At 45.8% G+C, this 21,723-nt stretch overlaps 1 protein-coding gene across 4 annotated transcripts in view; it reads left to right on the top strand.

Moving 5' to 3' along the window:
- RNF157 (ring finger protein 157) overlaps window positions 1-21,723 on the top strand; it is an 80,148-nt gene that overhangs the window by 43,486 nt on the left and 14,939 nt on the right. For all 4 annotated transcript variants that reach the window (XM_060290477.1, XM_030837751.3, XM_060290478.1 and 1 more), the window contains exons 3-13: window positions 7,807-7,895; window positions 13,222-13,368; window positions 13,816-13,933; window positions 14,399-14,465; window positions 14,766-14,809; window positions 15,438-15,485; window positions 17,408-17,479; window positions 17,972-18,131; window positions 18,266-18,378; window positions 20,387-20,625; window positions 21,342-21,450. In XM_060290477.1, coding sequence (XP_060146460.1) covers window positions 7,807-7,895; window positions 13,222-13,368; window positions 13,816-13,933; window positions 14,399-14,465; window positions 14,766-14,809; window positions 15,438-15,485; window positions 17,408-17,479; window positions 17,972-18,131; window positions 18,266-18,378; window positions 20,387-20,625; window positions 21,342-21,450 — 1,206 coding nt within the window. The remainder of the gene's footprint in view (window positions 1-7,806; window positions 7,896-13,221; window positions 13,369-13,815; window positions 13,934-14,398; window positions 14,466-14,765; window positions 14,810-15,437; window positions 15,486-17,407; window positions 17,480-17,971; window positions 18,132-18,265; window positions 18,379-20,386; window positions 20,626-21,341; window positions 21,451-21,723) is intronic.

Raw genomic sequence — 21,723 nt, 5'->3', positions numbered from 1 at the left:
AACAGTGAGAGGCCCGCGTACCTCAAAAAAAAAAAAAAAAACCCGAAAATAAAATACCTGTTTTGGCTGATACTGGTGTTTGAGCGTATTCTTTACCTACACTATTAAGCATCTCAAAATCTCTTACTTAAAACTGGATTCTTATTTGTGAGCTGGGTTACCAGTCTCCTGACCAGATGAAATCTGGAAGTCAGGCATCTAGAATGGGGTGCTGGTCTGAAAGGAGTCGTTTCTCTGACCATTAGTCATTATTTACCAACTTGCTGGAGGGAAAAGATGACAGTGTCTGCTTTACTAAAAGCCCTTTTTTCCCTTTTAACTCTCCTTAAAATTAGCTGGTGTTAGTCAGAACCCTTTGTATCTAAAAGCAGCTCATCTTCAGAAAGATACTTTTATTGTAGAAGCCCAGGATCACTGGGTAGTGTTTTATCCCGATGGGAGGGGCTTTCAGTCAGGGGAACCGGAAGTTGAGTAGGTTTCGCTTGTCGTCAAAGCAGCGCACAGAGCCCTGGAGGTGCATTTGATGTCAGCGTGTACGCAACCTGTTGCCCGGTCTGAGTACTCCTGAACGATATGAGTCAAGACCCAAACCATAAGTAGAGGGAGGAAATGGGTCTGTGACGGTTGTTAACAGAGACCAGGGCGATTTTGTGATGGGTGCTTTGCTCTGCAGTGGATCCTTCATGCTCTTGTTATCAAAGAGAACTGGTTAACTGGGCATACTCGTAGTAGGGTTTAAATATTTTGGAAAGATCAACCTTAGAGGTGATGTCATATAGCCAGGACATTGGTCCCATGTGCACCCTGCCAGGGGACCCAGCGGAGGAGTTAACAGACTGTAAATAGACTGCCATCTTGAGTGGATTCCTTTGGTAACCAAACCTGAACACAGAGCATCTTTGAGTTAAGGTCATCATGTGACACCCTCGTGGTATCTCCCTCACATCTTTGATTTGAGTGGAAAAAATGTCTTTTCACATCTTGTCAGCTTTGTGGTCACCAGCCTTTCTACATGGGTGATTGACTCCCCACGAGGATTGGATGGAAAATTAGTGAAAAGGGATTTTACTGCTGTAAATATAGCTCACTGATGTTTTGGTGGACAGCAGGCACAGTACAGTCTGTCCCAGGGCTACAGCTGGTTAAATAGGCAAATTTGTATTCATTTCACATCATTCAACCGGAGTAAACTGTTCTCCCTGATGTGGATCTAAGAAAATGTTATAAAGTATCGCAAGTCTAAATCTATCCACTGGCAAGTCTTGGACACACGACGTAGCTGAGAAGAGGAGAAGTAGAGAAAGCTGAGAAAATAACCAGGCATCAAATAAGAAGGAACTGAATTTTAAATATAAAACCCCTAAAATCTATAAAAGCAAGAGCTTATGTAAATGAGTGCTGTAAATGAGCTATTCATATGATCCCAGATGTTGATTTCCATATTAACTATTATTTCTTTCTCTGACACAAATATTACATGTCTATGTGTAAAATGAGTACTTTTCTCTTTTAGTCATAAATTGCCTAAAAATAATTTCCTTTCTCTTCAGAGGCAGATTTTTGGCATTTGGGGCTTTTTTCTTCTTAAGTAAAAACTGCATTAGGTCATATTCATTTGTTTTTCTTTTACATCACCCCCCCCTTTTTCCTATTAAGTTTCCTTTCAGGGAATGTTTATTGCATCATTGTTTGTAATACTGAAAACTGGAAGCAGAGCAAGTGTTCACTGGTAAAAGATTAGTGAATACATGGTGGTCTGAGGTAGACGTCTCTAAAAAGGAACCAGGGATCCTCGGAGACGTGATCAATTCCAGGGAGGGGACAGAAAAACACAACATCAACTTGGAATATCTTGTGGTGCCAGAAAGTAAGGAAGTGCTCAAAAAGTGATGGGGCGAGTCAAAAGGACACAGGAGCCAACTGAGGGAGTTCCCAGTGGCCAAATCCAGGATGCCATGTGTGTATATGGTCAGGCCTGAATCTAATAGCAAATGTTAGCAAATTATGTACCTTAAAAAAAACCTTTTTATGGAAATTAATTATTTATTTTTATGAATGGATTATAGGCCCTTTTACAGACTACTGGGAATTACCCAATAATTTACAATTGAAGTAAGATCCTTTTATCGCGTATGCACTGGGACCATATTTTCTACAGCAAAAATGTGAGTGCAGACATGGGGGGTAGTTTAACAAAATACTTGAAATTAGAATGGTTAGAAAATCTAGGATACATGGTTGATATATACAAATATATATGTGTGTATATGAATATATACGTATGTGTACCCCGCCCCCCCCCCCCCCACACACACACACAGCCATATCCTTATCCGGTCTATCTAAACCGGCAGTTCCACATTTGGCCGCCAAGTGGCACTTTGCTGGTGTAAGGAAAACTAACAAGGAAACTGACGAGCACCAGGATAAAAGGTCAAAGAGGCGCTTGCTCTGTATTCATATGAGCCTTGATCGCCAACGCCCTGGGGCCCATTGAAAGAGTTCCTCTGGCTGAGTGGGTACTATACCCCCATCCTGGGCTTGAGGTGCTTGGGATTTAAATTATTCTGAGATTTAGGGTTATTTCAGCGCGGACACAAGCAGGCCGGTCCTGGGGGGGGGGGCGCGAGGTTCGCTGCTGGTACCTGAGTGCAGGGCGCCAGATGCAAGCTCTGTTGTGGGCCCCTTACAGGTGGAACTAAGAGAGGCGTGCCTGGTCCATCACCGAATCCAGGCTAGCATAGCGCTCAGGGCATAGTGAACGTGTTGAATGAATTGGTAGATGTCTTTGTTCTTCAAAAATAATTTAGAGGAGAAACCACCGTACTTTAGGAATATCTATCAGTAACACATATTGGAGCATCTTGGGCAGAAGGTAAACAGTGATGAACATCTCCCCTGCTTCTGCTGACGTTCTCTGACGTCACACCCTGAATATACCTTTGTATCTTCTACAGGTGCTGTTAGCTCTTACAGACAAAGGGAATTTGTCATACAGTGCTCCAAGAAAGCTTTCCTCTGAGAAGACCTTAGATACTCCTGTTAAAATTTAAAAGGAGTGTGGCATTAGATATGCTTTTGTATGTACTGCTGCCTAAGCATAAGGGTGTAATCCAGAGAGTTTCGACCAGCCTCTAGAACCTGAACAGGATTCGGTACCTTTTGCAGTGATCGTTTAACGTTCAGACTCTCTCTACACTCTACTCAGGTACCTGGAACACTCCTGGGATCAGAACAACATGTAGCCTTGCCCTGCTGTAGCCAAGGCAGCTGCAGGACAAACAGTGTGGCTTTTGGATTCAAATCCTGGTTCTGCTACTCATTAGCCCTGAGACCTTGAATAATTACGTGAATCTTTTGAGTCTCAGTTTCTTTATCTGCAAAATGGGGGTGTTAATACTGATATTCTTCATTTATCCAGTCAACGAACATATTTCTTGAGATCCTCCTTCATTTCAGACTCTCCTCCAAGAGCTTACAGACTGGTGGGCATGGCCGGCATGTCTACTAGTGTTTAGAATATTAAGTAAGAATGTATCTAAACCAGAGCTCCATGGTAGTGACGATAGCACAGGACATGTGAATGCGTTTGCTGCCACTGGACTGCGTGCTTAAAAATGGCTAAGGTGATACATTTCATGTTATATATATTTTATAAATGAAATAAAGTAAAATGAAAAAAAAATCTAAAGAACCCAGCATGATGCCCAGCCCGTAGTAAGTACTCAGTAAACGTTTCCCTGTGTTCCCTTTTTTCATGGATGGGCATTGGCAAGCTGTCATTGCAACAGTTACCCAAATTTTACCCCATTAAGAGGGCTTTCTTCTGGCAGCATTTCTGCTTAGATGAATAGAGTGGAGGGACCTGAGCCTTAATTCTCTGTCAACACATTACTGACCCGGCAGGTTTGGGCCACAAGTCCCTGAGCAGACCCGATTTCATTCTTTGCACATTAGTCTTTATAAGTCTGTCTTCATTATGAAAAGTGAAAGAGAATTCTGGAAGCTGTTTTTAAGGTCCTTCGTAAGGTGGTGAGAGTTTATGTACTCCAGGATGTTGTCTGAGAAACGGGAAGACGTCTCCTAAGCCCATACTGAGCTTGAGGCAAGAAGTGAGGATACGGCTTGCAGAAGGCCTGTGGGTCCTCCTCCATCTGTGCGCCTGGCGGCATGTTGTGTGCAAGACAGAAAAGGCCACTTCTCCCCATTTACTGGCCTAGTTATGCCAGAGCGCTTGCATCTGAGAAAAATAAATTCTGTCTGACTTTTCTTGTCATCACTCACTCCCTGATGAGGTACAACTGGGGCTGAGAAAATTACGGTTCCAAGGTCATAAGAAAGCAAGTGGAAACTGTGGATGTGAACTGAGAAACGGTTACTGATGCTGTTCTGAGCACAGTAGAATGACCGGTGAGCGGCTCCTTCGGGGTGGTGCTTGGACCCGAGTCCATCCTGACCTTCATCTCCTTCGGTCCCAAGAAGATGTTACTTTGCTTTCATGTCACACGTATCTGTTAGCATAGGAGTGAAATCTCTGGTCTTGAAGTGAACTAAGATACTTTTTCTTGCTCTAAATATAATACAGTAATGGTGCATGTGTTAAAGAGGTACTGTAGGCAAACAAAAAAGCTCATCAGTGCCTTGCTAAGAAAAAAGAATGAACAAAGACATAGGTTAGTGTTTTCAGATCTTTTAATAACTGGTACTTCAATCCCTTCGTCATCTCTAGGTTAAGCAGCTGTATCCAGGAGTATCTTAGAGAAAGATGGAGGTAGAATGTGTTCAAACCTCAACTCTTCTCCCTAAAACTTGTGGGAATTTGGAAGGTGATACTGAACCTGTTCCTGTGTCAATGTCCTTATCTGCAAAAAGGGAAGAACTATCTCTCCCTCACAGGATTGTTCCAAGGATAACTAAGATAATGTATGTAAAGAGCTTAGTATAGTGCCCGGCACCTAGTAAGTGCTCAATAAATGATCGTTTTAAAAGCGAAGATCACGAAGAAGCTTAGAGTCACGGTGGGCTAACCTGGCCTAGAGAGGTAGGGGAGGCGACTCTAAGAGCAGAGTATTTTCTTTAGTTTGCCTCTGTTCCTGCTGTCTCCTCTGTCTTCCCTGTCATCTCTGAATTTACAAATTACGTTTATCCTTCAAGATCTCAGATCAAATACCACCTCCTCCATGAAGCCTTCTGGATTACCTCAGCCAGAAGCGATCACTTCCTGTATCGTTGCCCTTTTTGTGGCATTTCTGTTTAGTGTTACAGTTATTTGTGCAACTATATCATCTTCCTTATAATGTTGCTTCCTGAAGGAGCAGGACCTTATCTTTTCCACTTTAAGTCTTTCTTTACACTCAGCACTGAGTGTTGCCGGTAGACTCTGATTGGGTACGTGAATGGCCATTAAGGCAGAAGCTTTGGTAGGTAAGAGCCTACAAACAGGATTAGTTTCTCCTAAACAGATTTTCAATGGTTTTCTTTTGGCGGGGCAGAGGGTAAAGAGCTAAAAATGTAAGTGTGGATTTATTATACTATAAGGATAGTTTATGTATATAAACAATTGATCCCACGGTTGCCTTTCCCTGAGCAGCGAATAACTTGTGTTCCATTGCCAGTTATCATCAAATGTAATATTCTAAACGGAAGGTGAAGCACACTAACTCCCCCCCACCCCGCCTTCCTTTTGTTTTTCTTTTTTTTTTTGCGGGGGTAGGGAGGATATAGAGGGGAAAGGGCAAAGAGTGAAGGGAAAACCTCTGGGGTTTTTTTGAACTCAGGTAGGAGTTAAGGATAACTCCCAAGTACCCGTGCAAATGAATATGATTAACTTCGCTACTCCAGAAAAAAATTTTAATCCCAAAGTCATTTATTTTGGCTTTAGAATAGACAAGCATTTGTGTTGGGTTTTCCTGCCTAATTACTTTTTGCTTAAGCTTATTTAAAAATTGTTTTAAATTCTTTTAGTGTGACAGCCCAGCAAAGGGGGTGGGGGTGTGTGGAGAAATGGGCCACAGATGGGATCTGAACTATAGGATTTCAGCTTTCCTGTATAAAAGCCTCCTGATACGCTGCAAGCAGGAGGGCAGAGTTGCAATCAGCTTTTCCGGAGAACAATTTGGCAAAATAGTTTTAAAAGTCTTCAAAATATGCTTACTCTTTGATCCAGTAATTCCACTTCTAGGAATGTCTTAAGGAAATAATCAAAGAGGCACGCAGAAATGTAGGGACAAAGCATTCACCACGACATTTATATCAGAAAAAAAAAAAGTAAAACCAACTGAAAACACTGAATAATGTGGAATTGATTAAAGTAGGCCCCTGTCTCTAATGTGTGTAGTTATATTGTCAAATTATAGGCTTTAAAACATTTGCCACATCTTTCTAAGTGAAAGAGAGACAATAAAAGAGTAGGTACAGTTTGAAACAGTGCAGAGAGATAGAGCGGGGGGAGGGAGGGAGGAGGTGGGTGGGTGGATGGATGCCTAGCCCAAAAGACACATTCTGCAAACGTTAATTTTGGTATCACCGAGTAGTGAAATCACGGCTGGTTTTGTACTTTTTTGTGTTTTTCAAGTTTTCTGCTTAAACGTGTATTGCTTTGTAATCAGAAAAACCAACTGTCATATATTTTAAAAGAATATATGTTTAAGGTGAGAATTCCCTGGCGGTCCAGTGGTTAGGACTCCATACTTCCACTGCAGAGGGCCCGGGGTTCGATCCTTGGTCGGGGAACTAAGATCCCACAAGATGCGCTGCATGGCCAAAAAAAAAACAAAAACAGAATATACGTTTAAGGTATCAGTGAAAAAATAAAACGTTGCTACACAATACCCACAAAGCAATAATCTGAACGCACAGCTGATAGTTTGGATTCAATGTATTTTCTTAAGGGTCACATTCATGCACATGAAGTATCAGGGATCACAATACACAAAATCAGACGTACCATAGGTTCAATTATGTTTCCCAAGTAAAACAGCAAAAATCTGGGAAGACACAGAGTTTCATGTGGACGTTCTGTTTTCTGAGACCCGCATGAGGGGGTAGACTCTTCAGAGCTAAGAGGACCACGGTTTTGCAAAGCTCCAAACACTAGTAGGTCTTCTGGGAATCACATGTAAAAAATGTTTACGGCCCAAATGACGTTATAAGAATAGCGGGGACATTTTAAATCACTCAATCTTCTCAAAGCAGTTCCCAGTGAAATGTTTTACTGTGTCCCCTTTCTCATCTCCTCATTGTCATCAACTCACAACTCCAAACCCACATGTTTAAACAGGGAAAGAGAGTGAAAGCGTGAGGTAAGTGATGGGCAACCACAAACCTTTGATGACCCCAAAAGAGCTCTTTGGCTCACGTTCTTTTAAAAAAACTCTCCTTTATATGATCAGCTGCGGAGGAAATTTGTTCTTCACTGTTTGCAGGCCCCCACTCTGTACACATGATGGGGTTCTCTTGTGTTTGCAGTTCCTAAATTCCTCAGACACCATGTGGCTTCACTAAAGGAAAATCCTTGCAGGTCCGGCTCCCCATTGTGTAAGGTCAGGTGGAAAAGCCTTTTGTGATTAACTCGGCCACCGTGTGTCCCTTGGTATTTGGAACTTCAGTGGGAGTTTTTATTAGGTGTCCGCATTTTGAATGCTGACTCACATAAGCTTCATCTAATGGGAAAAGCAGATAAATGTAGCGCTTTGGACACCAAGTCGGATCCCAGCTCTCCCAGTAGCTGTGACCTCGAGCACGTCCCCTTACTATGGTTATCCGTCTTTCTAAACACAGTCTTCTCCCACTTTGTTTCCGACACAGTTTCCTTACGCTGCCCCTCCTCCCCAAGAACCAGTGAAGACTCTGAGAAGCCTGATCAACATCCGAAAGGATACACTAAGACTCGTCAAGTAAGTTCAAGTTCCCAGCCAGCGGGGGCCAGGTTCCAGGGGCCCTTCTTCGTGAAGGGGCAGCCGACTCCCCAGGGGACCCACAGAGCGGTTTCTGTCAGACCCGGAGCCCGGCCTCTAGGCCTCCGGGCCGTGGGCTGCTGGCATGAGGGGTCTCCGCACCTAGATTGTTCAGAACTTTCTCTGATAGTCAGTGTTTGGGAAGAACTTTCACTCTCCTGGAAGCTGTCATGATTACCCCGATTTGGTGAACCTTCCAGAAAAAGAACAGTTGGAGGAGAAAGTGAATTCTGCAGATACCTCGACAAGCCTGTGTGAAGATGGGATGTTTGAACTTGGTGCAGGAAATCCTTATTTTATTGCCTATATTTCCTTTGTAATTTATTCTTAATCTCATGTGCCCTTCCTCTGGTGCACTGGGTTTGTTGTTTAATCACCACTGTCAGTACTAATTATCATCAGCATCTGTCTTCTTTGTGCTGTCCCTGAGATAGCACAATTTTTTTTTCTTTTTTCTTTTTTTTTTTTTTGGCTGCATGGCAAGGCTTGTGGGATCTTAGTTCCCTGACTGGGGATTGAACCCGGGCCCCCTGCAATGGGAGCACGGAGTTCTAACCCTGGACCACCAGGGAAGTCCCAGAGGTAATGTGATTTTTAAACAGATGCTGCTCTCCAGATAGCAAGTCTGTCTACTAAGACTCACTGGTTCCCTGGGGAGACAGATTTGGTTAGGGCAAACCAGAGGTCCCACATTCTTCTCAGTTGACAAAGGAAGATGACTCGGAGAGCATTTTATGCTTGTATAGATCAGGGAGTTTATTTCTCTCTGATCATCTTTTTAAAATACAACCACTTCGGGGACTTCGCTGGTGGTCCAGTGGTTAAGACTTCCAATGCAGGGGGTGTGGGTTCGATCCCTGCTCAGGGAGCTAAGATCCCACATGCCTCGAGGCCAAAAAACCAAAATATAAAACAGAAGCAATATGGTAACAAATTCAATAAAGACTTTAAAAATGGTCCACATCAAAAAAAAAAACTTAAAAAATAAATTTTTAGGAATAAAATATAACCACTTCATTGAGATATAGTTCATATACCATACAGTTCATTCATTTAAAGTGTACAATTCAGTGATTTTTTTTTTTTTTTAGTATTTATTTTTTTATTTGGTTGCACCAGGTCTTAGTTGCGGCAGGCAGGCTCCTTAGTTGTGGCATGCAAACTCTTAATTGCGGCATGTGAACTCTTAGTTGCGGCATGCACGTGGAATCTAGTTCCCTGAGCGGGGATCAAACCCGGGTGCCCTGCATTGGGATCGCGGAGTCTTATACGCTGTGCCACCAGGGAAGTCCCCCGATTCAGTGATTTTTAGTTATTCACAGAGTTGTGCAACCATCACTACTATCTAATTTTAGAACATTTTCATCACCCCGAAAAGAAACCCGATACTCATTATTACCCGATACTCATTATTAATCATCCCTCATTTCCCCCCGAAACCCCTCTTCCCGGCCTAAGCAGCCACTAATCTGTTTTCTGTCTCAGTTTTTTAATATTTTATTTGTCCCTGAGGTTTTCAACTGCCTCCCCAGCCGCTCACACCCCCGGGGTCAACCCTGGGGACGGCGCAGCCAAGGGGAAACTCTTTTGCTGCAGAAGAGTCTGCAGCCGGCTGGCCCCCCTCCACTGGGGAGTTCCTGCCACAGCAGGATAGATGGAGGCTACTGAGGCCTCAGGAGCCTGCCAGCTGTCAGCTGCTCCGGCTACTTGTTTCTCTCATCACATATGGTCTGCTCGCGTATTTGATGGAGATGGATTCAGGGGTCTGAGCCCCCTTGAGGTCCTGGCCTCGGATGTGGCAGCCTGGCTGCAGCTCTAGAATAAAATGAGGCAACTGCTCTGAGCTTCTGGTTCTCACCTGTAAAATAGTGAACCAACCTTACCTTTCATGGCTGTTGTCAAAATTAAAGGGGATAATGAAAGGGAAAGCACCTGGTGATCAATAAATGTTAAGATGAAGGGTGAGTTTTGATTTTGTTTTTTCTGAGATGGAACTAAAGTAAATTCTGATTCTCAGATTTCCAGGTAAAGATGGAGGATTGAACATGTACCTTTGCTTCCTCTCCAAACCCCACTAAACAATAATGAGTATTTTTAAACAGCACAAATCCACAAAAATTGGGAGAGTGGGAAAGGAGCAACGGCAACAAAATTTTAGAGGCTGGGGCTTCCCTGGTGACGCAATGGTTAAGAATCTGCCTGCCAATGCAGGAGACATGGATTCGAGCCCTGGTCCGGGAGGATCCCACATGCCGCGGAACAGCTAAGCCCGTGTGCCACAACTACTGAGCCTGCGCTCTAGAGCCTTCGAGCCACAGCTACTGAAGTCCACGCGCCTAGAGCCCATGCTCCGCAACAAGAGAAGCCACTGCAATGAGAAGCCCATGCACCGCGACAAAGAGTAGCCCCCGCTCGCCGCAACTAGAGAGCCCACACACGGCAACAAAGACCCAACGCAGCCAAAAATAAATAAATTAATTAATTAATTTAAAAAATTTTAGAGACTGGAAACAGGTGGTGAATGTTAAATAACTTACTAAACCTGAGAAATCAGGATCCTGAACAAACAGAAGGAAAAGCTGAGAATCACCAGTTTGTACTGTGGTTTCCCCCAGAAGGCTCAGGAATTGGCAGTTCCAGGTACCTCTGGACATCTTGGGGGTGGGGGTGGCTAAAAGGAGGGAGGTTAGTGGAAAGTCTGCTTGAGAGGTATTCAGATCCCCCCTCCCTTAGACTACACAGCCAGAACTGCCCTCCCACACCCTGGCAAAAGGCTGGCAGACGATGCTCACTGGAAAAGTTCAAACAAAGAATCTCTGGACTTGGGGGACCGAGGCACAGCTAAGGGCTGGACTCAGTACTGAAATCAGGGGGTTAAGTGAATTCAGAAACGTTGGATGCTGAGCCCTCCAGCCTGCCCCCCAACCCCAACTCTAAGCCCAGAATGCCAGCAGTCAGGCCATTGTTAGAAGAGAGGAAAACTGTTCTTTGGACAATCAGACGCCCCCAGGTGGGAAGACCAAAGAGACTGGTTTTGGAGGTCCCTCTCCTGACCCAGATGAGTCCCCAGGGAAGCCTAGCATCCCCAAGCCCCACTGTGCACTCAGTTCCCATCAGGATTTTATTATTTTTTTGGCCGCGTGCCATGAGGGATCTTAGTTCCTTGACCAGGGATCGAACCCATGCACCCTGTAGTGCAAGCGTGGAGTCCTAACCGCTGGACCGCCAGGGAAGTCCCCATGGACCACAATTAGGGGGTTTAGATGTCTTAGTATGAGCAGACAACCAAAGATTCTCAGATGTATAAGGAACGCCTATCGTATGAAAGACAATTGTAAAACAAGCCAACAGGGGGAAAAAGTGGAAATAAAAACTGCAGGAAGAGGAAACCTTGATTTGTAGCCTCAGAGACATAGAGAAGATACTGCCTTCTTATTTCACGGACGCAGTGACACAAAGCGTTTAGCAAACAAACAAGGCTCTCAGAGCTTAAAAACGTAGAAATGAAAAAACCAATAGAATATCGGAAGAAAAGTTGAAATGTTCTAGGAAGTGGAGCATAAAGGCAAAGCTATGGAAAACAGAAGAGGAAAGATACGAAGAATAGAAGGTCCAACAGCCAACTAATGGTTCCAGAAAGAGAGAATGGAGAACATAGAAGGAAGGAATCACCAATGACGTACATAATTTAAGAGTTTCTACAAAGGTCCACCGAGTGCTCGACCCTGGGAGCTAAAAGATAACGCAGCAATGCTCTGAAATGACTTTTTTAAAGTATTTATAATCCAGAATTCTTTACTCAGCCAGACTTTTTTTTTTTTTTTTTGGCCTCGTGGCTTGCAGGATCTTAGCTCCCCAACCAGGGATTGAACCCGCATCCTAAGCAGTGAAAGCACCGAGTCCTAACCACTGGACCACCAGGGAATTCCCTCAGCCAGACTTTCAATGACGTGTGATTGTATAATAAAATCTCTCGAAAAGTTTATCCCTCCAACACACCCTTTTCCAGGATGCTACTGGAAGTTGTGCTCCAGCAAAAGGAAAGTGTAACCCAAGAAAGAGGAAGCCAGGAGGTGCAGGAAGCATGCGATTCTCCGGGAGAGAGGCAAAAGGGACACACAGGGAGATGGGACAGGGAGATTCCAGGGTGGCAGCCGTGTGCAGGTACGGAGGGATCAGGGTCCAGATGGAGCAGGTCAGAAGGCTCCATAAGTGTCCTGCTCAAAAAGACAAGGTGCACAGAATACATGGTACGTCTGAACGTCGAGATGTAGACAGCCAAAGAGTTTGAATTTGAATTAGTGACTAGTGCAGAAAAAACTAAGCAACTGAAAAAAAAGTAAAATGAGCACAAGCTCTAAGAAAAACTTACGCAGGAAAGGAAAAATTATTAGCGATTACTCTGTGGCTGAACTGTGAATAATGTTGATGGACTCACAGTCGTATAGACGAAGATGTCCTGAGCTAACAAAATCATGGTGTATCACATGGTGGAAGGGGTGTCCCAACATGGAGCAGAGTGAGGAAAGAGAAAGTCTCATTTCCATAGTAGGAGGTCAATAGATAATGCCCAAAACTGAAAAATGAACATGCAGATAAATGCCAAAATGGTCAGCTACAGAGGTAAAGGCAGTTTTCTCTAAAGAAGAGGAAAAGGGACAGAAAGAGACCTGCTGGTTTTTTGTCACAAGCCTTGTGGAAACTATTTAAACTATGTGATTAGTAACTTTGATTAAAATTAAAAACTTTTTTTTGTAAAGCCTGGCAAACGCACAAGGATGTTAACTGTGGCACCGTGAAATATCAGAAATCCCCTAAATGCCCCCTGATAGTGGTAACAAAGTGCTCTGCCGTCATTCAGAATGAGGATGGAAAGTGTATGATCACAGAGGGAAGCCCACAATACGTTCAATTAGAAAAAGAAAACAAGGGACATCCCTGATGGCGCAGTGGATAAGACTCCTCGCTCCCAATGCAGGGGGCCCGGGTTCAATCCCTGGTCAGGGAACTAGATCCCACACGCATGCCACAACTAAGGAGCCCTCGAGCCGCAACTAAGACCTGGTGCGACCAAATAACTAAATATTAAAAAAAAAAAGAAGGGAATTCCCTGGCAGTCCAGTGGTTAGGACTCTGCACTTCCACTGCAGAGGGCATGGTTCCATCCCTGGTCAGGGAACTAAGATCCCACAAAAAAAAAGAAAAAAGATTACTTTTAAAATATTAATTTTCTACTCCCAAATGCTGAGTCTTTGTGGTTTTCTAGATGTGCCGAGGAAGTGAAGACCCCGGGGGAAGAGGCCGGCAGAGCGAAAGTCCACTACAACGTGGAGTTCACCTTTGACACGGATGCTCGGGTGGCCATCACCATCTATTATCAGGCCACCGAAGAGTTCCAGAATGGGATTGCCAGGTAAGAACAAAGGACCGGGGAGCCACATCCTTCCTAGACAGGTTAGGGTCTGTGCCTGACGTGCTCACCTGTGGAGGAAAACATTCTTTTTCTACACCCAGGTGAGAGCTGATTCCTGAATTTGGATTTTCTTCTACCCAGCCTTACTTTTTCACCTTTCCCCTTCAAACTATGTCATCTTGGTACAGTGACAGATAGCAGCATAGTCCTTCAGGTCATCACGATGCTGTTAAAAATCTATTAAGCTACCTTTCTGTGGATATGTGGGTTGAATAGATAACTTTAATAGCATTACCAAGCAAGGGCAAAGGAAAGAGATTATAAAGAAGATCTTTTCTTCTCTTTTCTCTTCCACTCTATACTGAGAACGTGTTGATAACTGAGAACAGGCATGAGACAGAGGAAACTGTCAGTAACTTTCGCTTTGCTTCCCACTTTGATCAACAGCTACATCCCCAAAGACAACAGCCTGCAGTCAGAGACGGTGCACTACAAGCGTGGGGTGTGCCAGCAGTTCTGCCTGCCCTCCCACACCGTGGACCCCTCCGAGTGGGCTGAAGAGGAGGTGAGCTGCCGGCTGGCGGAGGGGCCCGGCCACTGGGAGAAAGCGCAGGGCAGGTTCTGCCCACAGACCCACAGGGCGTGGGAGCTACTCAGGACCCTGGCCAGCAGCAAAGGATGGGCCTGGGTACTCGAAGGCCATGCTCCCCTTCAGCCTTGTAACGTCTTCACGCCCTGGGAAGGATACATCTAATTTTTCTATCCCAGAGTAGCCCATTAACCCAGGATATTTTGAGAAAGCCGTGTCCAAAGGAAAGACCTGCAGGTTAGAAGCCTTTACATCTAGGGGACTTTTTACAAAGAGACTGGTGGCCTTCAATTCTACGGACTTAGGTAGTTAACCAGGTTGATGGAAGAGGAACAGAGATGAGATTCAGGCTTCCCGACGAGACCTCCCTTTTCTGACGGATTACTGTGCCCTTTAAATGTGTTAAGTCCCTTTCGTTTTTTCCTTTTCCTTTTCTTTCAGCTTGGCTTTGACCTGGACAGAGAGGTTTACCCGTTAGTGGTCCATGCTGTGGTGGATGAAGGAGATGGTATGGGCGTTTCCTGTCTTCTTGGGCTGCACACGTGCCCGTATGTAGCGTGCAGGCCCGGCAGCGGCTGAGGCCTCAGAACAGCACGCCTCCCCCTTGGGTATCAGGCAGTTCCCACATCCCCACGCACTTTTTCTCCCACGCTTCTCGGGCAACGAGAGTCCTACTGGGTAACCTGCCCCTTCCCGTGACAGCCAGAGGGTTCGTGTTGCCAGACTGTGGGACCCGGGGAAGGTGAGTGGAATCGAGGTGTGTTGTGGGCTTTCTTCTTCTTCATCCATGTGCCTTTATTTGTTTCAGAGTATTTTGGCCATTGCCACGTCCTGCTGGGCACTTTTGAAAAGGTCAGTGGGTAATGTTACAGGGCCTCACTTTGGTACATGTTGCTCTGTCTTTCCTGTGAGGACACGTGGATCCCTGTTCACTGGCTGCCTGCGCTCGGCAGAGTGGGTCCAGCTCCGAGGCTGCGCAGGGAGCTGGGGGAAGCACCACACCGGGGGCTACGCCACCAACTTGCTGCATGACCTTCAGCTCCTTAGGCCTTGTTTCCTCTTCTTCTTTTTTTAATATTTATTTATTGGCTGCGTCGGGTCTTATTTATGGCACTCAGGGTCTTTGTTGTGCTGCCGGGGCTTCTCTCTAGTTGTAGTGCATGGGCTCAGTAGTTGCGGCGCTCGGGCTTAGCTGCCCCACGGCATGTGGGATCTTAGTTCCCTCACGGCATGTGGGATCTTAGTTCCCTGACCGATTCTTAACCACTGGACCACCAGGGAAATCCATCATTTCCTCTTCTTAAAGAAGAAGGGCTAGACTATGTGCTTGAAGACCCTTCCTGTATTAGGAGTCTGTCATTCCACACTGGCAGGGTGGGGGGGGCTGGGGGGGCCTCCAGAAGGTGTGTAATTGAGAGAAGTAACAAAAGAACAGCTGATCCTCGTTGCCCTCCTTCATAACTGTGTATTTTCACTCCAGCACACAGACGGGACTTTCTGTGTCAAGCCCCTCAAACAGAAACAAGTAGTAAGTATTCGAGGGCCAGGGACTGTTGGTGTACCCCCTTCTCTCTCTCCACTCTTTTGCTAAAGCACTCTTCTTTCCCTCCCACCACCACCCCCCTTTTTTTAGATCAAAGAAGAAAAGCAAACAGGGAATGCTTTTCTGTGTTGGAAACTACTTGGGTGGCCTGAAAGGAATACTGATTTTTGGTATCTCTGTTGTTCCCGAATTGTTGGTGGTGAGGTAGCCATTATCTGAGCAGGGGACTTTAGAAAATGAAAGGACAAGATTTATCTCCTGACTTTAGGTTTAGGGAGAATGTTTTTATTTAAAATGCCAGGGTGAGAGACATTTCCAGCTAAAGGATAAAAGTATTGGGATCCAGTTCAAGGCCAACTGGAGCTCTTGGCGTAATTTATCCCAACATTCCTTTTCTCACATTCCAAGTTTGCTGGCCATCTGCCCCCTTCCAGAATGATCAGGCAAGTTACGCATATGTTGCTGGAAGTCCTAACCCCCGCTGTGTGCCAGCACTTTCCTTCCACTCTTGCAGAGGCAGGAGGAGGGTCATGGAAGACAAGGAGGGGAGGGGTGTCAGTGGCATTGCCAAGGGAAGGTGTGTCGTCACACAAGGGTGTGGAGCAGTCGGGTGGGGGGCAGGGTAGACCTCGGGTTGAGATGCAAAGAAAGCCCCCGCCCCCGCAGATGGGTGACAGATATCTGAAATTCTACATCATTCATTCTTCAGGTATTAAGTGCTCTCCACCCTTAATGAGGTCAATAGTAGTCAGTAATACTTTAGTATGAATTTGTTGATAATGTCCTTTCCAATATAATCACTGTGTTAAAGCAAGTTTTAAGAGAGGCAGAGGAGATAACAGATCCTGAGCCCAGGGTATGGCCTGGAAAGGCCTGGCCTCAGTGAGTTGCCTCATGGGAAGGCCTGGTTCCCCAGGACTCCTGGATGGGATGGAAAGGCTCTGGTAGCTCAAGGGAAATGGTTTATCTCTTCTTCTGTTGCTAGATTGGCATCAGCAACAGCCTTTGTCAGACTGGAGAGCGGGATGCGACATCGGTGACAGACTGGGCCTTAGGGGCGGGGATAAGTGGGACAGCATGGGGGGCAAGGGAGAGGAGTGAGCAGGCGTAAAGAAACAAGGGAGGGGCCAGCTTTGGCACCAACATGGCCCAAGCTAGTGGGAGTCAAACGGGGCATTGAAGTTGAGGTTCTCATGTTTTTTGTTTTTTTGGGGTTTTTTTTTTGGCTGTGCTTCGGGGCTCGCGGGATCTTAGTTCCCTGACCAGGGATTGAACCCAGGCCCCCTGGCGGTGAGAACGCTGAGTCCTAACCACTGGACCGCCAGGCAGTTCCCAACGTTGAGGTTTTAAGGAGCAGGGCCAACAGAGGTCATATTTTGCTGCGTGTTGGAGATGGGGTGGCTCCGTGGCCCTGGAGGGGGCGCAATCGGCCCCTCCTTCAAGGTCCTGCTCTCTCTTTGCTTCTGCATTTTCCCTTCCCCTCTTTGCCTTGCCCATTTCTTCTCTTTCTTTCCCATTCCCATTGCTTCCCGTTTGTAATGTCTAAACTTAGCTTTTATTATTACATAGCTAATGCTTCTGACACGTGGTCTTCCATCCTTTTCCTAGTTTCTGCCTTCCTTGACTGTCCGTTATAGCGACCTGCAGTACGAGTGTTACTGTTGTATTTGCGCACGTTCCCTGTTGGGCATAAGGGCGGGTGAATGAAGCATTTGATTTCCGTTCCCCTCCCAGAGAGAACACATTAGTAAATAAGAGCTTCCTTTACTCTTCTAGGCCTTTGATTTTTTTCATTGTGAATCAGTAGTCCTTGGTTACCGAAGGAGGTTGGGGGGTGGGGGGTGAGTTCCCACTCATCTCTCGGTGGAACCAGCCTCTGCCCTTGAACTTTTCCATTGGCTCTTCAGGTGGATGGGGTCAGCTACCTCCTTCAGGAGATCTATGGAATTGAAAACAAGTACAACACGCAAGAGTGTAAGGCAAGTTCCCTCCGCAGTTCTGAATGTACTCTTCCCAGGAGGCAGAGTGAGAACTCTGATCCAGCCAGGATCTAGGGACTTAGCATGCCAAGCTCTGGAATCCATTTGGTCCTAGAAGGGTATTCCTTCTTCCTCGTTTCAGATGATTATACTTATATAACATTGGAAATGAGAATATAGGCTGGTTTGGATCGGTTCTTCGGCAGGGCTCTGCTCACTCAGTTCATTGCTCCCCACTTCCCTGGGTGGCCTCCTGGGCCCCTTCAGCTCCGACTTTCAGACAGGACCAGATCTCAGCCTCAGAGGACGAGCTTGAGACAAACAGTTGCCAGAAGAAGTGAAACTGAGTGTGCCAGTGCACTTGGTAAACTACCAAGTTCAACGTAGTTTACCAAGTGCATTGTCTCAGCTGTGCAGGCAGGCTGCCTTCGAAAGAAGGTGTGTGACGTGAGGGTCTTTGTGACACTGGCTAAATTTCTGTCCCCCGGCCAGGTGGCTGAGGATGAAGTGAGTGATAACAGTGCCGAGTGTGTGGTGTGTCTCTCAGACGTGCGGGACACCTTGATTCTGCCCTGTCGTCACCTCTGCCTGTGTAACACGTGCGCCGACACCCTGCGCTACCAGGCCAACAACTGCCCCATCTGCCGACTGCGTAAGCCCCGGAGGCCCTGCTGGGTCCCCGAGGTCAGCCCTCGGGGGGAGAAGGGGTCGTGGCTTCTGTGCGGGCTCTTGTCCATCCTGACTTCTGCATCACCGTGTCCTGATGGCCTGTTTTCTTCTTCACAGCCTTCCGGGCACTGCTTCAGATCAGAGCCATGAGGAAGAAACTGGGCCCTCTGTCCCCAACCAGCTTTAACCCCATCCTCTCATCCCAGACATCCGACTCAGAAGAGCATTCAGTAAGTTGGGCTTTTTTCACCTTTTGTTGGGCTTTTTTCACCTTTCTTCACGTGACTTTGTGGCAAGTAATTAAACCTTGGCGTTCTGAAGTACTGAGTAAGCTGGCCGAGATCATGTTGTGTTAAAAACCAGCCAATAGTACAGTGGAAAATGAGGTTCTGATCATTAAAAGCTCCCCTTTCCACCTTGGGGACTCAGCGTCCAGTTAACATTTACCATCCCTAGAGCTGTCAGCTTGCTGTTTCACTCCAGTGTCCAGGCGGATGGGGGTGGGGATGGGGTCCAGCTCTGGAACGCCCCCAAGCAGAAACAAGGGGATGATTGTTTGGGATTTACATACAAGTTACCATTTTTATCTGAATCCTCCGAGAAGGTAACTGTTTTTTTTTGTCTTATTTCGTGACTTCAGGGACTGGGAGCCACGTAGATGAAATAATTCACCTCTGTCTCGTGGTGTAAGTGATGGTGTCAAGCCTCCACGCTTTGTAGTTATAGACCAGAAGGTCTTGTCTTTAGGTTAACACGCTAGTGGAAGAGATTAATTACCAATTATTCACTAAATGGTACTGGAATGATTAGGTAGTGCTTTAGGGAGAAACAATGAGTTTAGCACTTCAGTTCTTACCAGATAACAAATTCCAGGCGGAGTAACTAGTTAACTGCACTAAAAACAGAGCAAGCCAAACATTAAAAACCTAGAATAAATTATAGATGATTCTTTAGTTGACTATGGATGGGAGAGGGCTCTCTAAGCTTGAAAACAATGGAATGCTACCAAAAAAGAACCTGTAGTTTTTTTTTTTTTTTTTTTTTTGGCCACGCCGCGTGGCATGTGGGATCTTAGTTCCCCGACCAGCAATTAAACCCGCACCCCCTGCAGTGGAAGTGCGGAGTCTTAACCACTGGACCGCCAGGGAAGTCCCGAACATGTAGATTTTATCGCATAAAAATTTTTTTTTTTAGATGTGTAAAAGATGACCAAAGTTAAAACCAAACAGCAGATCATCTAAAGAAAAAAAATGCACTCACAACATATGCTAGTATCTTTACCATAACTCACTTGAATGAAATAGTAGATAAATGGGCAAAGGATATATAAAAAATTTCTCAGAAGAGGAAACATAGCTGGTCAACAGTCATTTTTTAAAAAGTCAACCACGTTAAAAATCAACAACATGCAAATTAAGATGAGAGACCATTTTTCACCTTCCACCTTTAAAAACTTCCTTTTTTAAAGATACCCCATGCTGGCCAAGAAGCAATTAAAACAGGTAGTCTGTACTCCTTGTAAGGGTGTAACTAGAAAGATCACTGAAAATAAACAAAACAGCTGTATATATTAAGAGCCTTAAAAACATTTGTACTTGGTAATCTAAGGTCGTAGAATTTAATACCCAGAAAATGATCTGAGAAAAAGAGATTTAGGCACAATAGATGAACAGATGTTCATCAAAGTGTTGTTTACAGCAGGAAATGGACACAGCTAAATAGCCAACACCAATGGAAGCGTAAGGAAATGTATGGCAGCTATGAAAAGGGTTGCATGTGAAGGAAAATATTTATGTTCCGTGAGGTAAGCGGGGTATAAAATTATCATTAACACATTGATCACAACTGTGTAAACAGTACAGAGGGAAAAACACTGGAAGAAAATAACACCAGAATGCTGACAAAAGTTATCACTTCGGGTGATTTGATGGTTGATGACTTTTTTCCTTCTTTCCACTTTTACGTATCTTCCAAATTTCCTGTAATGAACATATATTTCTACCGTAATCGGAAAAAAATAAACAGTATTAAGAAGAAGTTCATCAGTAAGCAGCGTCAAGGAACACGCGGTTCTCTGATAATTTATCTTTCTTCTGCTTCTAATACAGCTTCCCTTTGCCAGAGCCCCAGACTAGATGTAAAAGAAAGCGTTTTTCCAACGCAGAGGAAGAAACAACGCTCATACCATAAAAGGAAGAGTATTTAATTAATTTCCCAACCTGTCTCTGATTCCCCTAGTCCTCAGAGAACATTCCACCGGGTTATGAAGTGGTATCTCTTCTGGAGGCCCTCAATGGGCCCCTTACCGCATCCCCGGCAGTCCCCCCACTCCACGTGCTTGGAGACAGACACCTCTCGGGAATGCTGCCTTCCTATGGCAGTGATGGCCACCTGCCTCCTGTCCGGACGCTCTCCCCCCTCGACCGCCTGTCCGACTGCAGCAGCCCAGGACTCAAGCTCAGAAACAGTCTCTCCAAGTGAGTAGCCAGCATGCAGTAGTGTTGGCCCTGGGGTCCTTGATGAGGTGCTTTCAATCCATCTTTCACCTCCTCGGTGCTGGCTCGAGTCCCAAGTCCCAGGGCAGTGTAGACCCTCTGGGCTGTTCCCAGAGCTGCTCACTGCACTGAAGACCTGGGCTAGCACCTGAGGGGTAGTTATCCCATCCCTTGGGAGAGGAAAATAAGATGGTACATGGGTACTTAGGAGGATCCAGACGGACGAACCTCTCATGGGTTCTGTTGTGGGAGGAGAGTATGGGGTATAGGGACGGTGACAGCGTTAGGGTCATTCAGGCCCCTGGGAGCATCACCTAGTCTGAGGACCAAAGGGACCTTGTGATCTGTGTTTCTTAGGCGTTTACATCCAACTAGGAGCAAGTCTTAATAAGCTTCCGCGGCAGAGGAAAGGAAGGTATTTTACACATGAAAATATTGAAACCCTAGACATGTCAGTGGTTTTCCCCCAGTTCAGACACAATTGTCTGAAAGAGCTAAAGGTAAAACTCCGATTTTCCGACGCCCAGAAGAGGTCTCAGACCCTCTGGTGCCCTTTCTCACGTCCCCGCTCCTTCCTAAGATTTAGGTTCCCCTCAGGGCCCTCTTCTCCCTGTGACATCTGGTTAATGGGAGTGCAGGCGAGTTCTGTTCTTTAAGGGGCATTGGCTGCAGCTGCTTCTCCCTCTGGGCTTATGCAGGTCCATCTCCCAGAATTCTTCTGTGCTGCACGAAGAGGAAGATGAGCGTTCATGCAGCGAATCCGAGACGCCCCTGTCTCAGAGACCGTCAGCCCAGCATCTCAGAGAGGTGATGTGCAGTGTCCTTCCTTGTTTGGTTTTGGACTCCAGGTGCTCTGCTTCCTGCCTGCTGGCCTCTTCCGGCCTGTCTGCTCTCATTCATTCATCAAACGCCCTTTGAACACTCTCCGAGACAGCAGCAAAGGTGTCACCAGACTCAGTCTTTTATCAGTGTACGGGGCCTGTGTTACTGACCAGGCATATGATCCTTTATGCAGAGGACAGCAGCAGTGGGGACACACAAAAGTCCTGCCCTCCTGGCGCTTACAGGCTTCATGGTTGG

Source organism: Globicephala melas, chromosome 20 (genome assembly GCF_963455315.2).
Source record: "Globicephala melas chromosome 20, mGloMel1.2, whole genome shotgun sequence".
NCBI lineage: Eukaryota > Metazoa > Chordata > Mammalia > Artiodactyla > Delphinidae > Globicephala > Globicephala melas.
The sequence above is the reverse complement of the archived record's forward strand: the minus strand, read 5'-3'. Positions and strand labels throughout refer to the sequence as shown.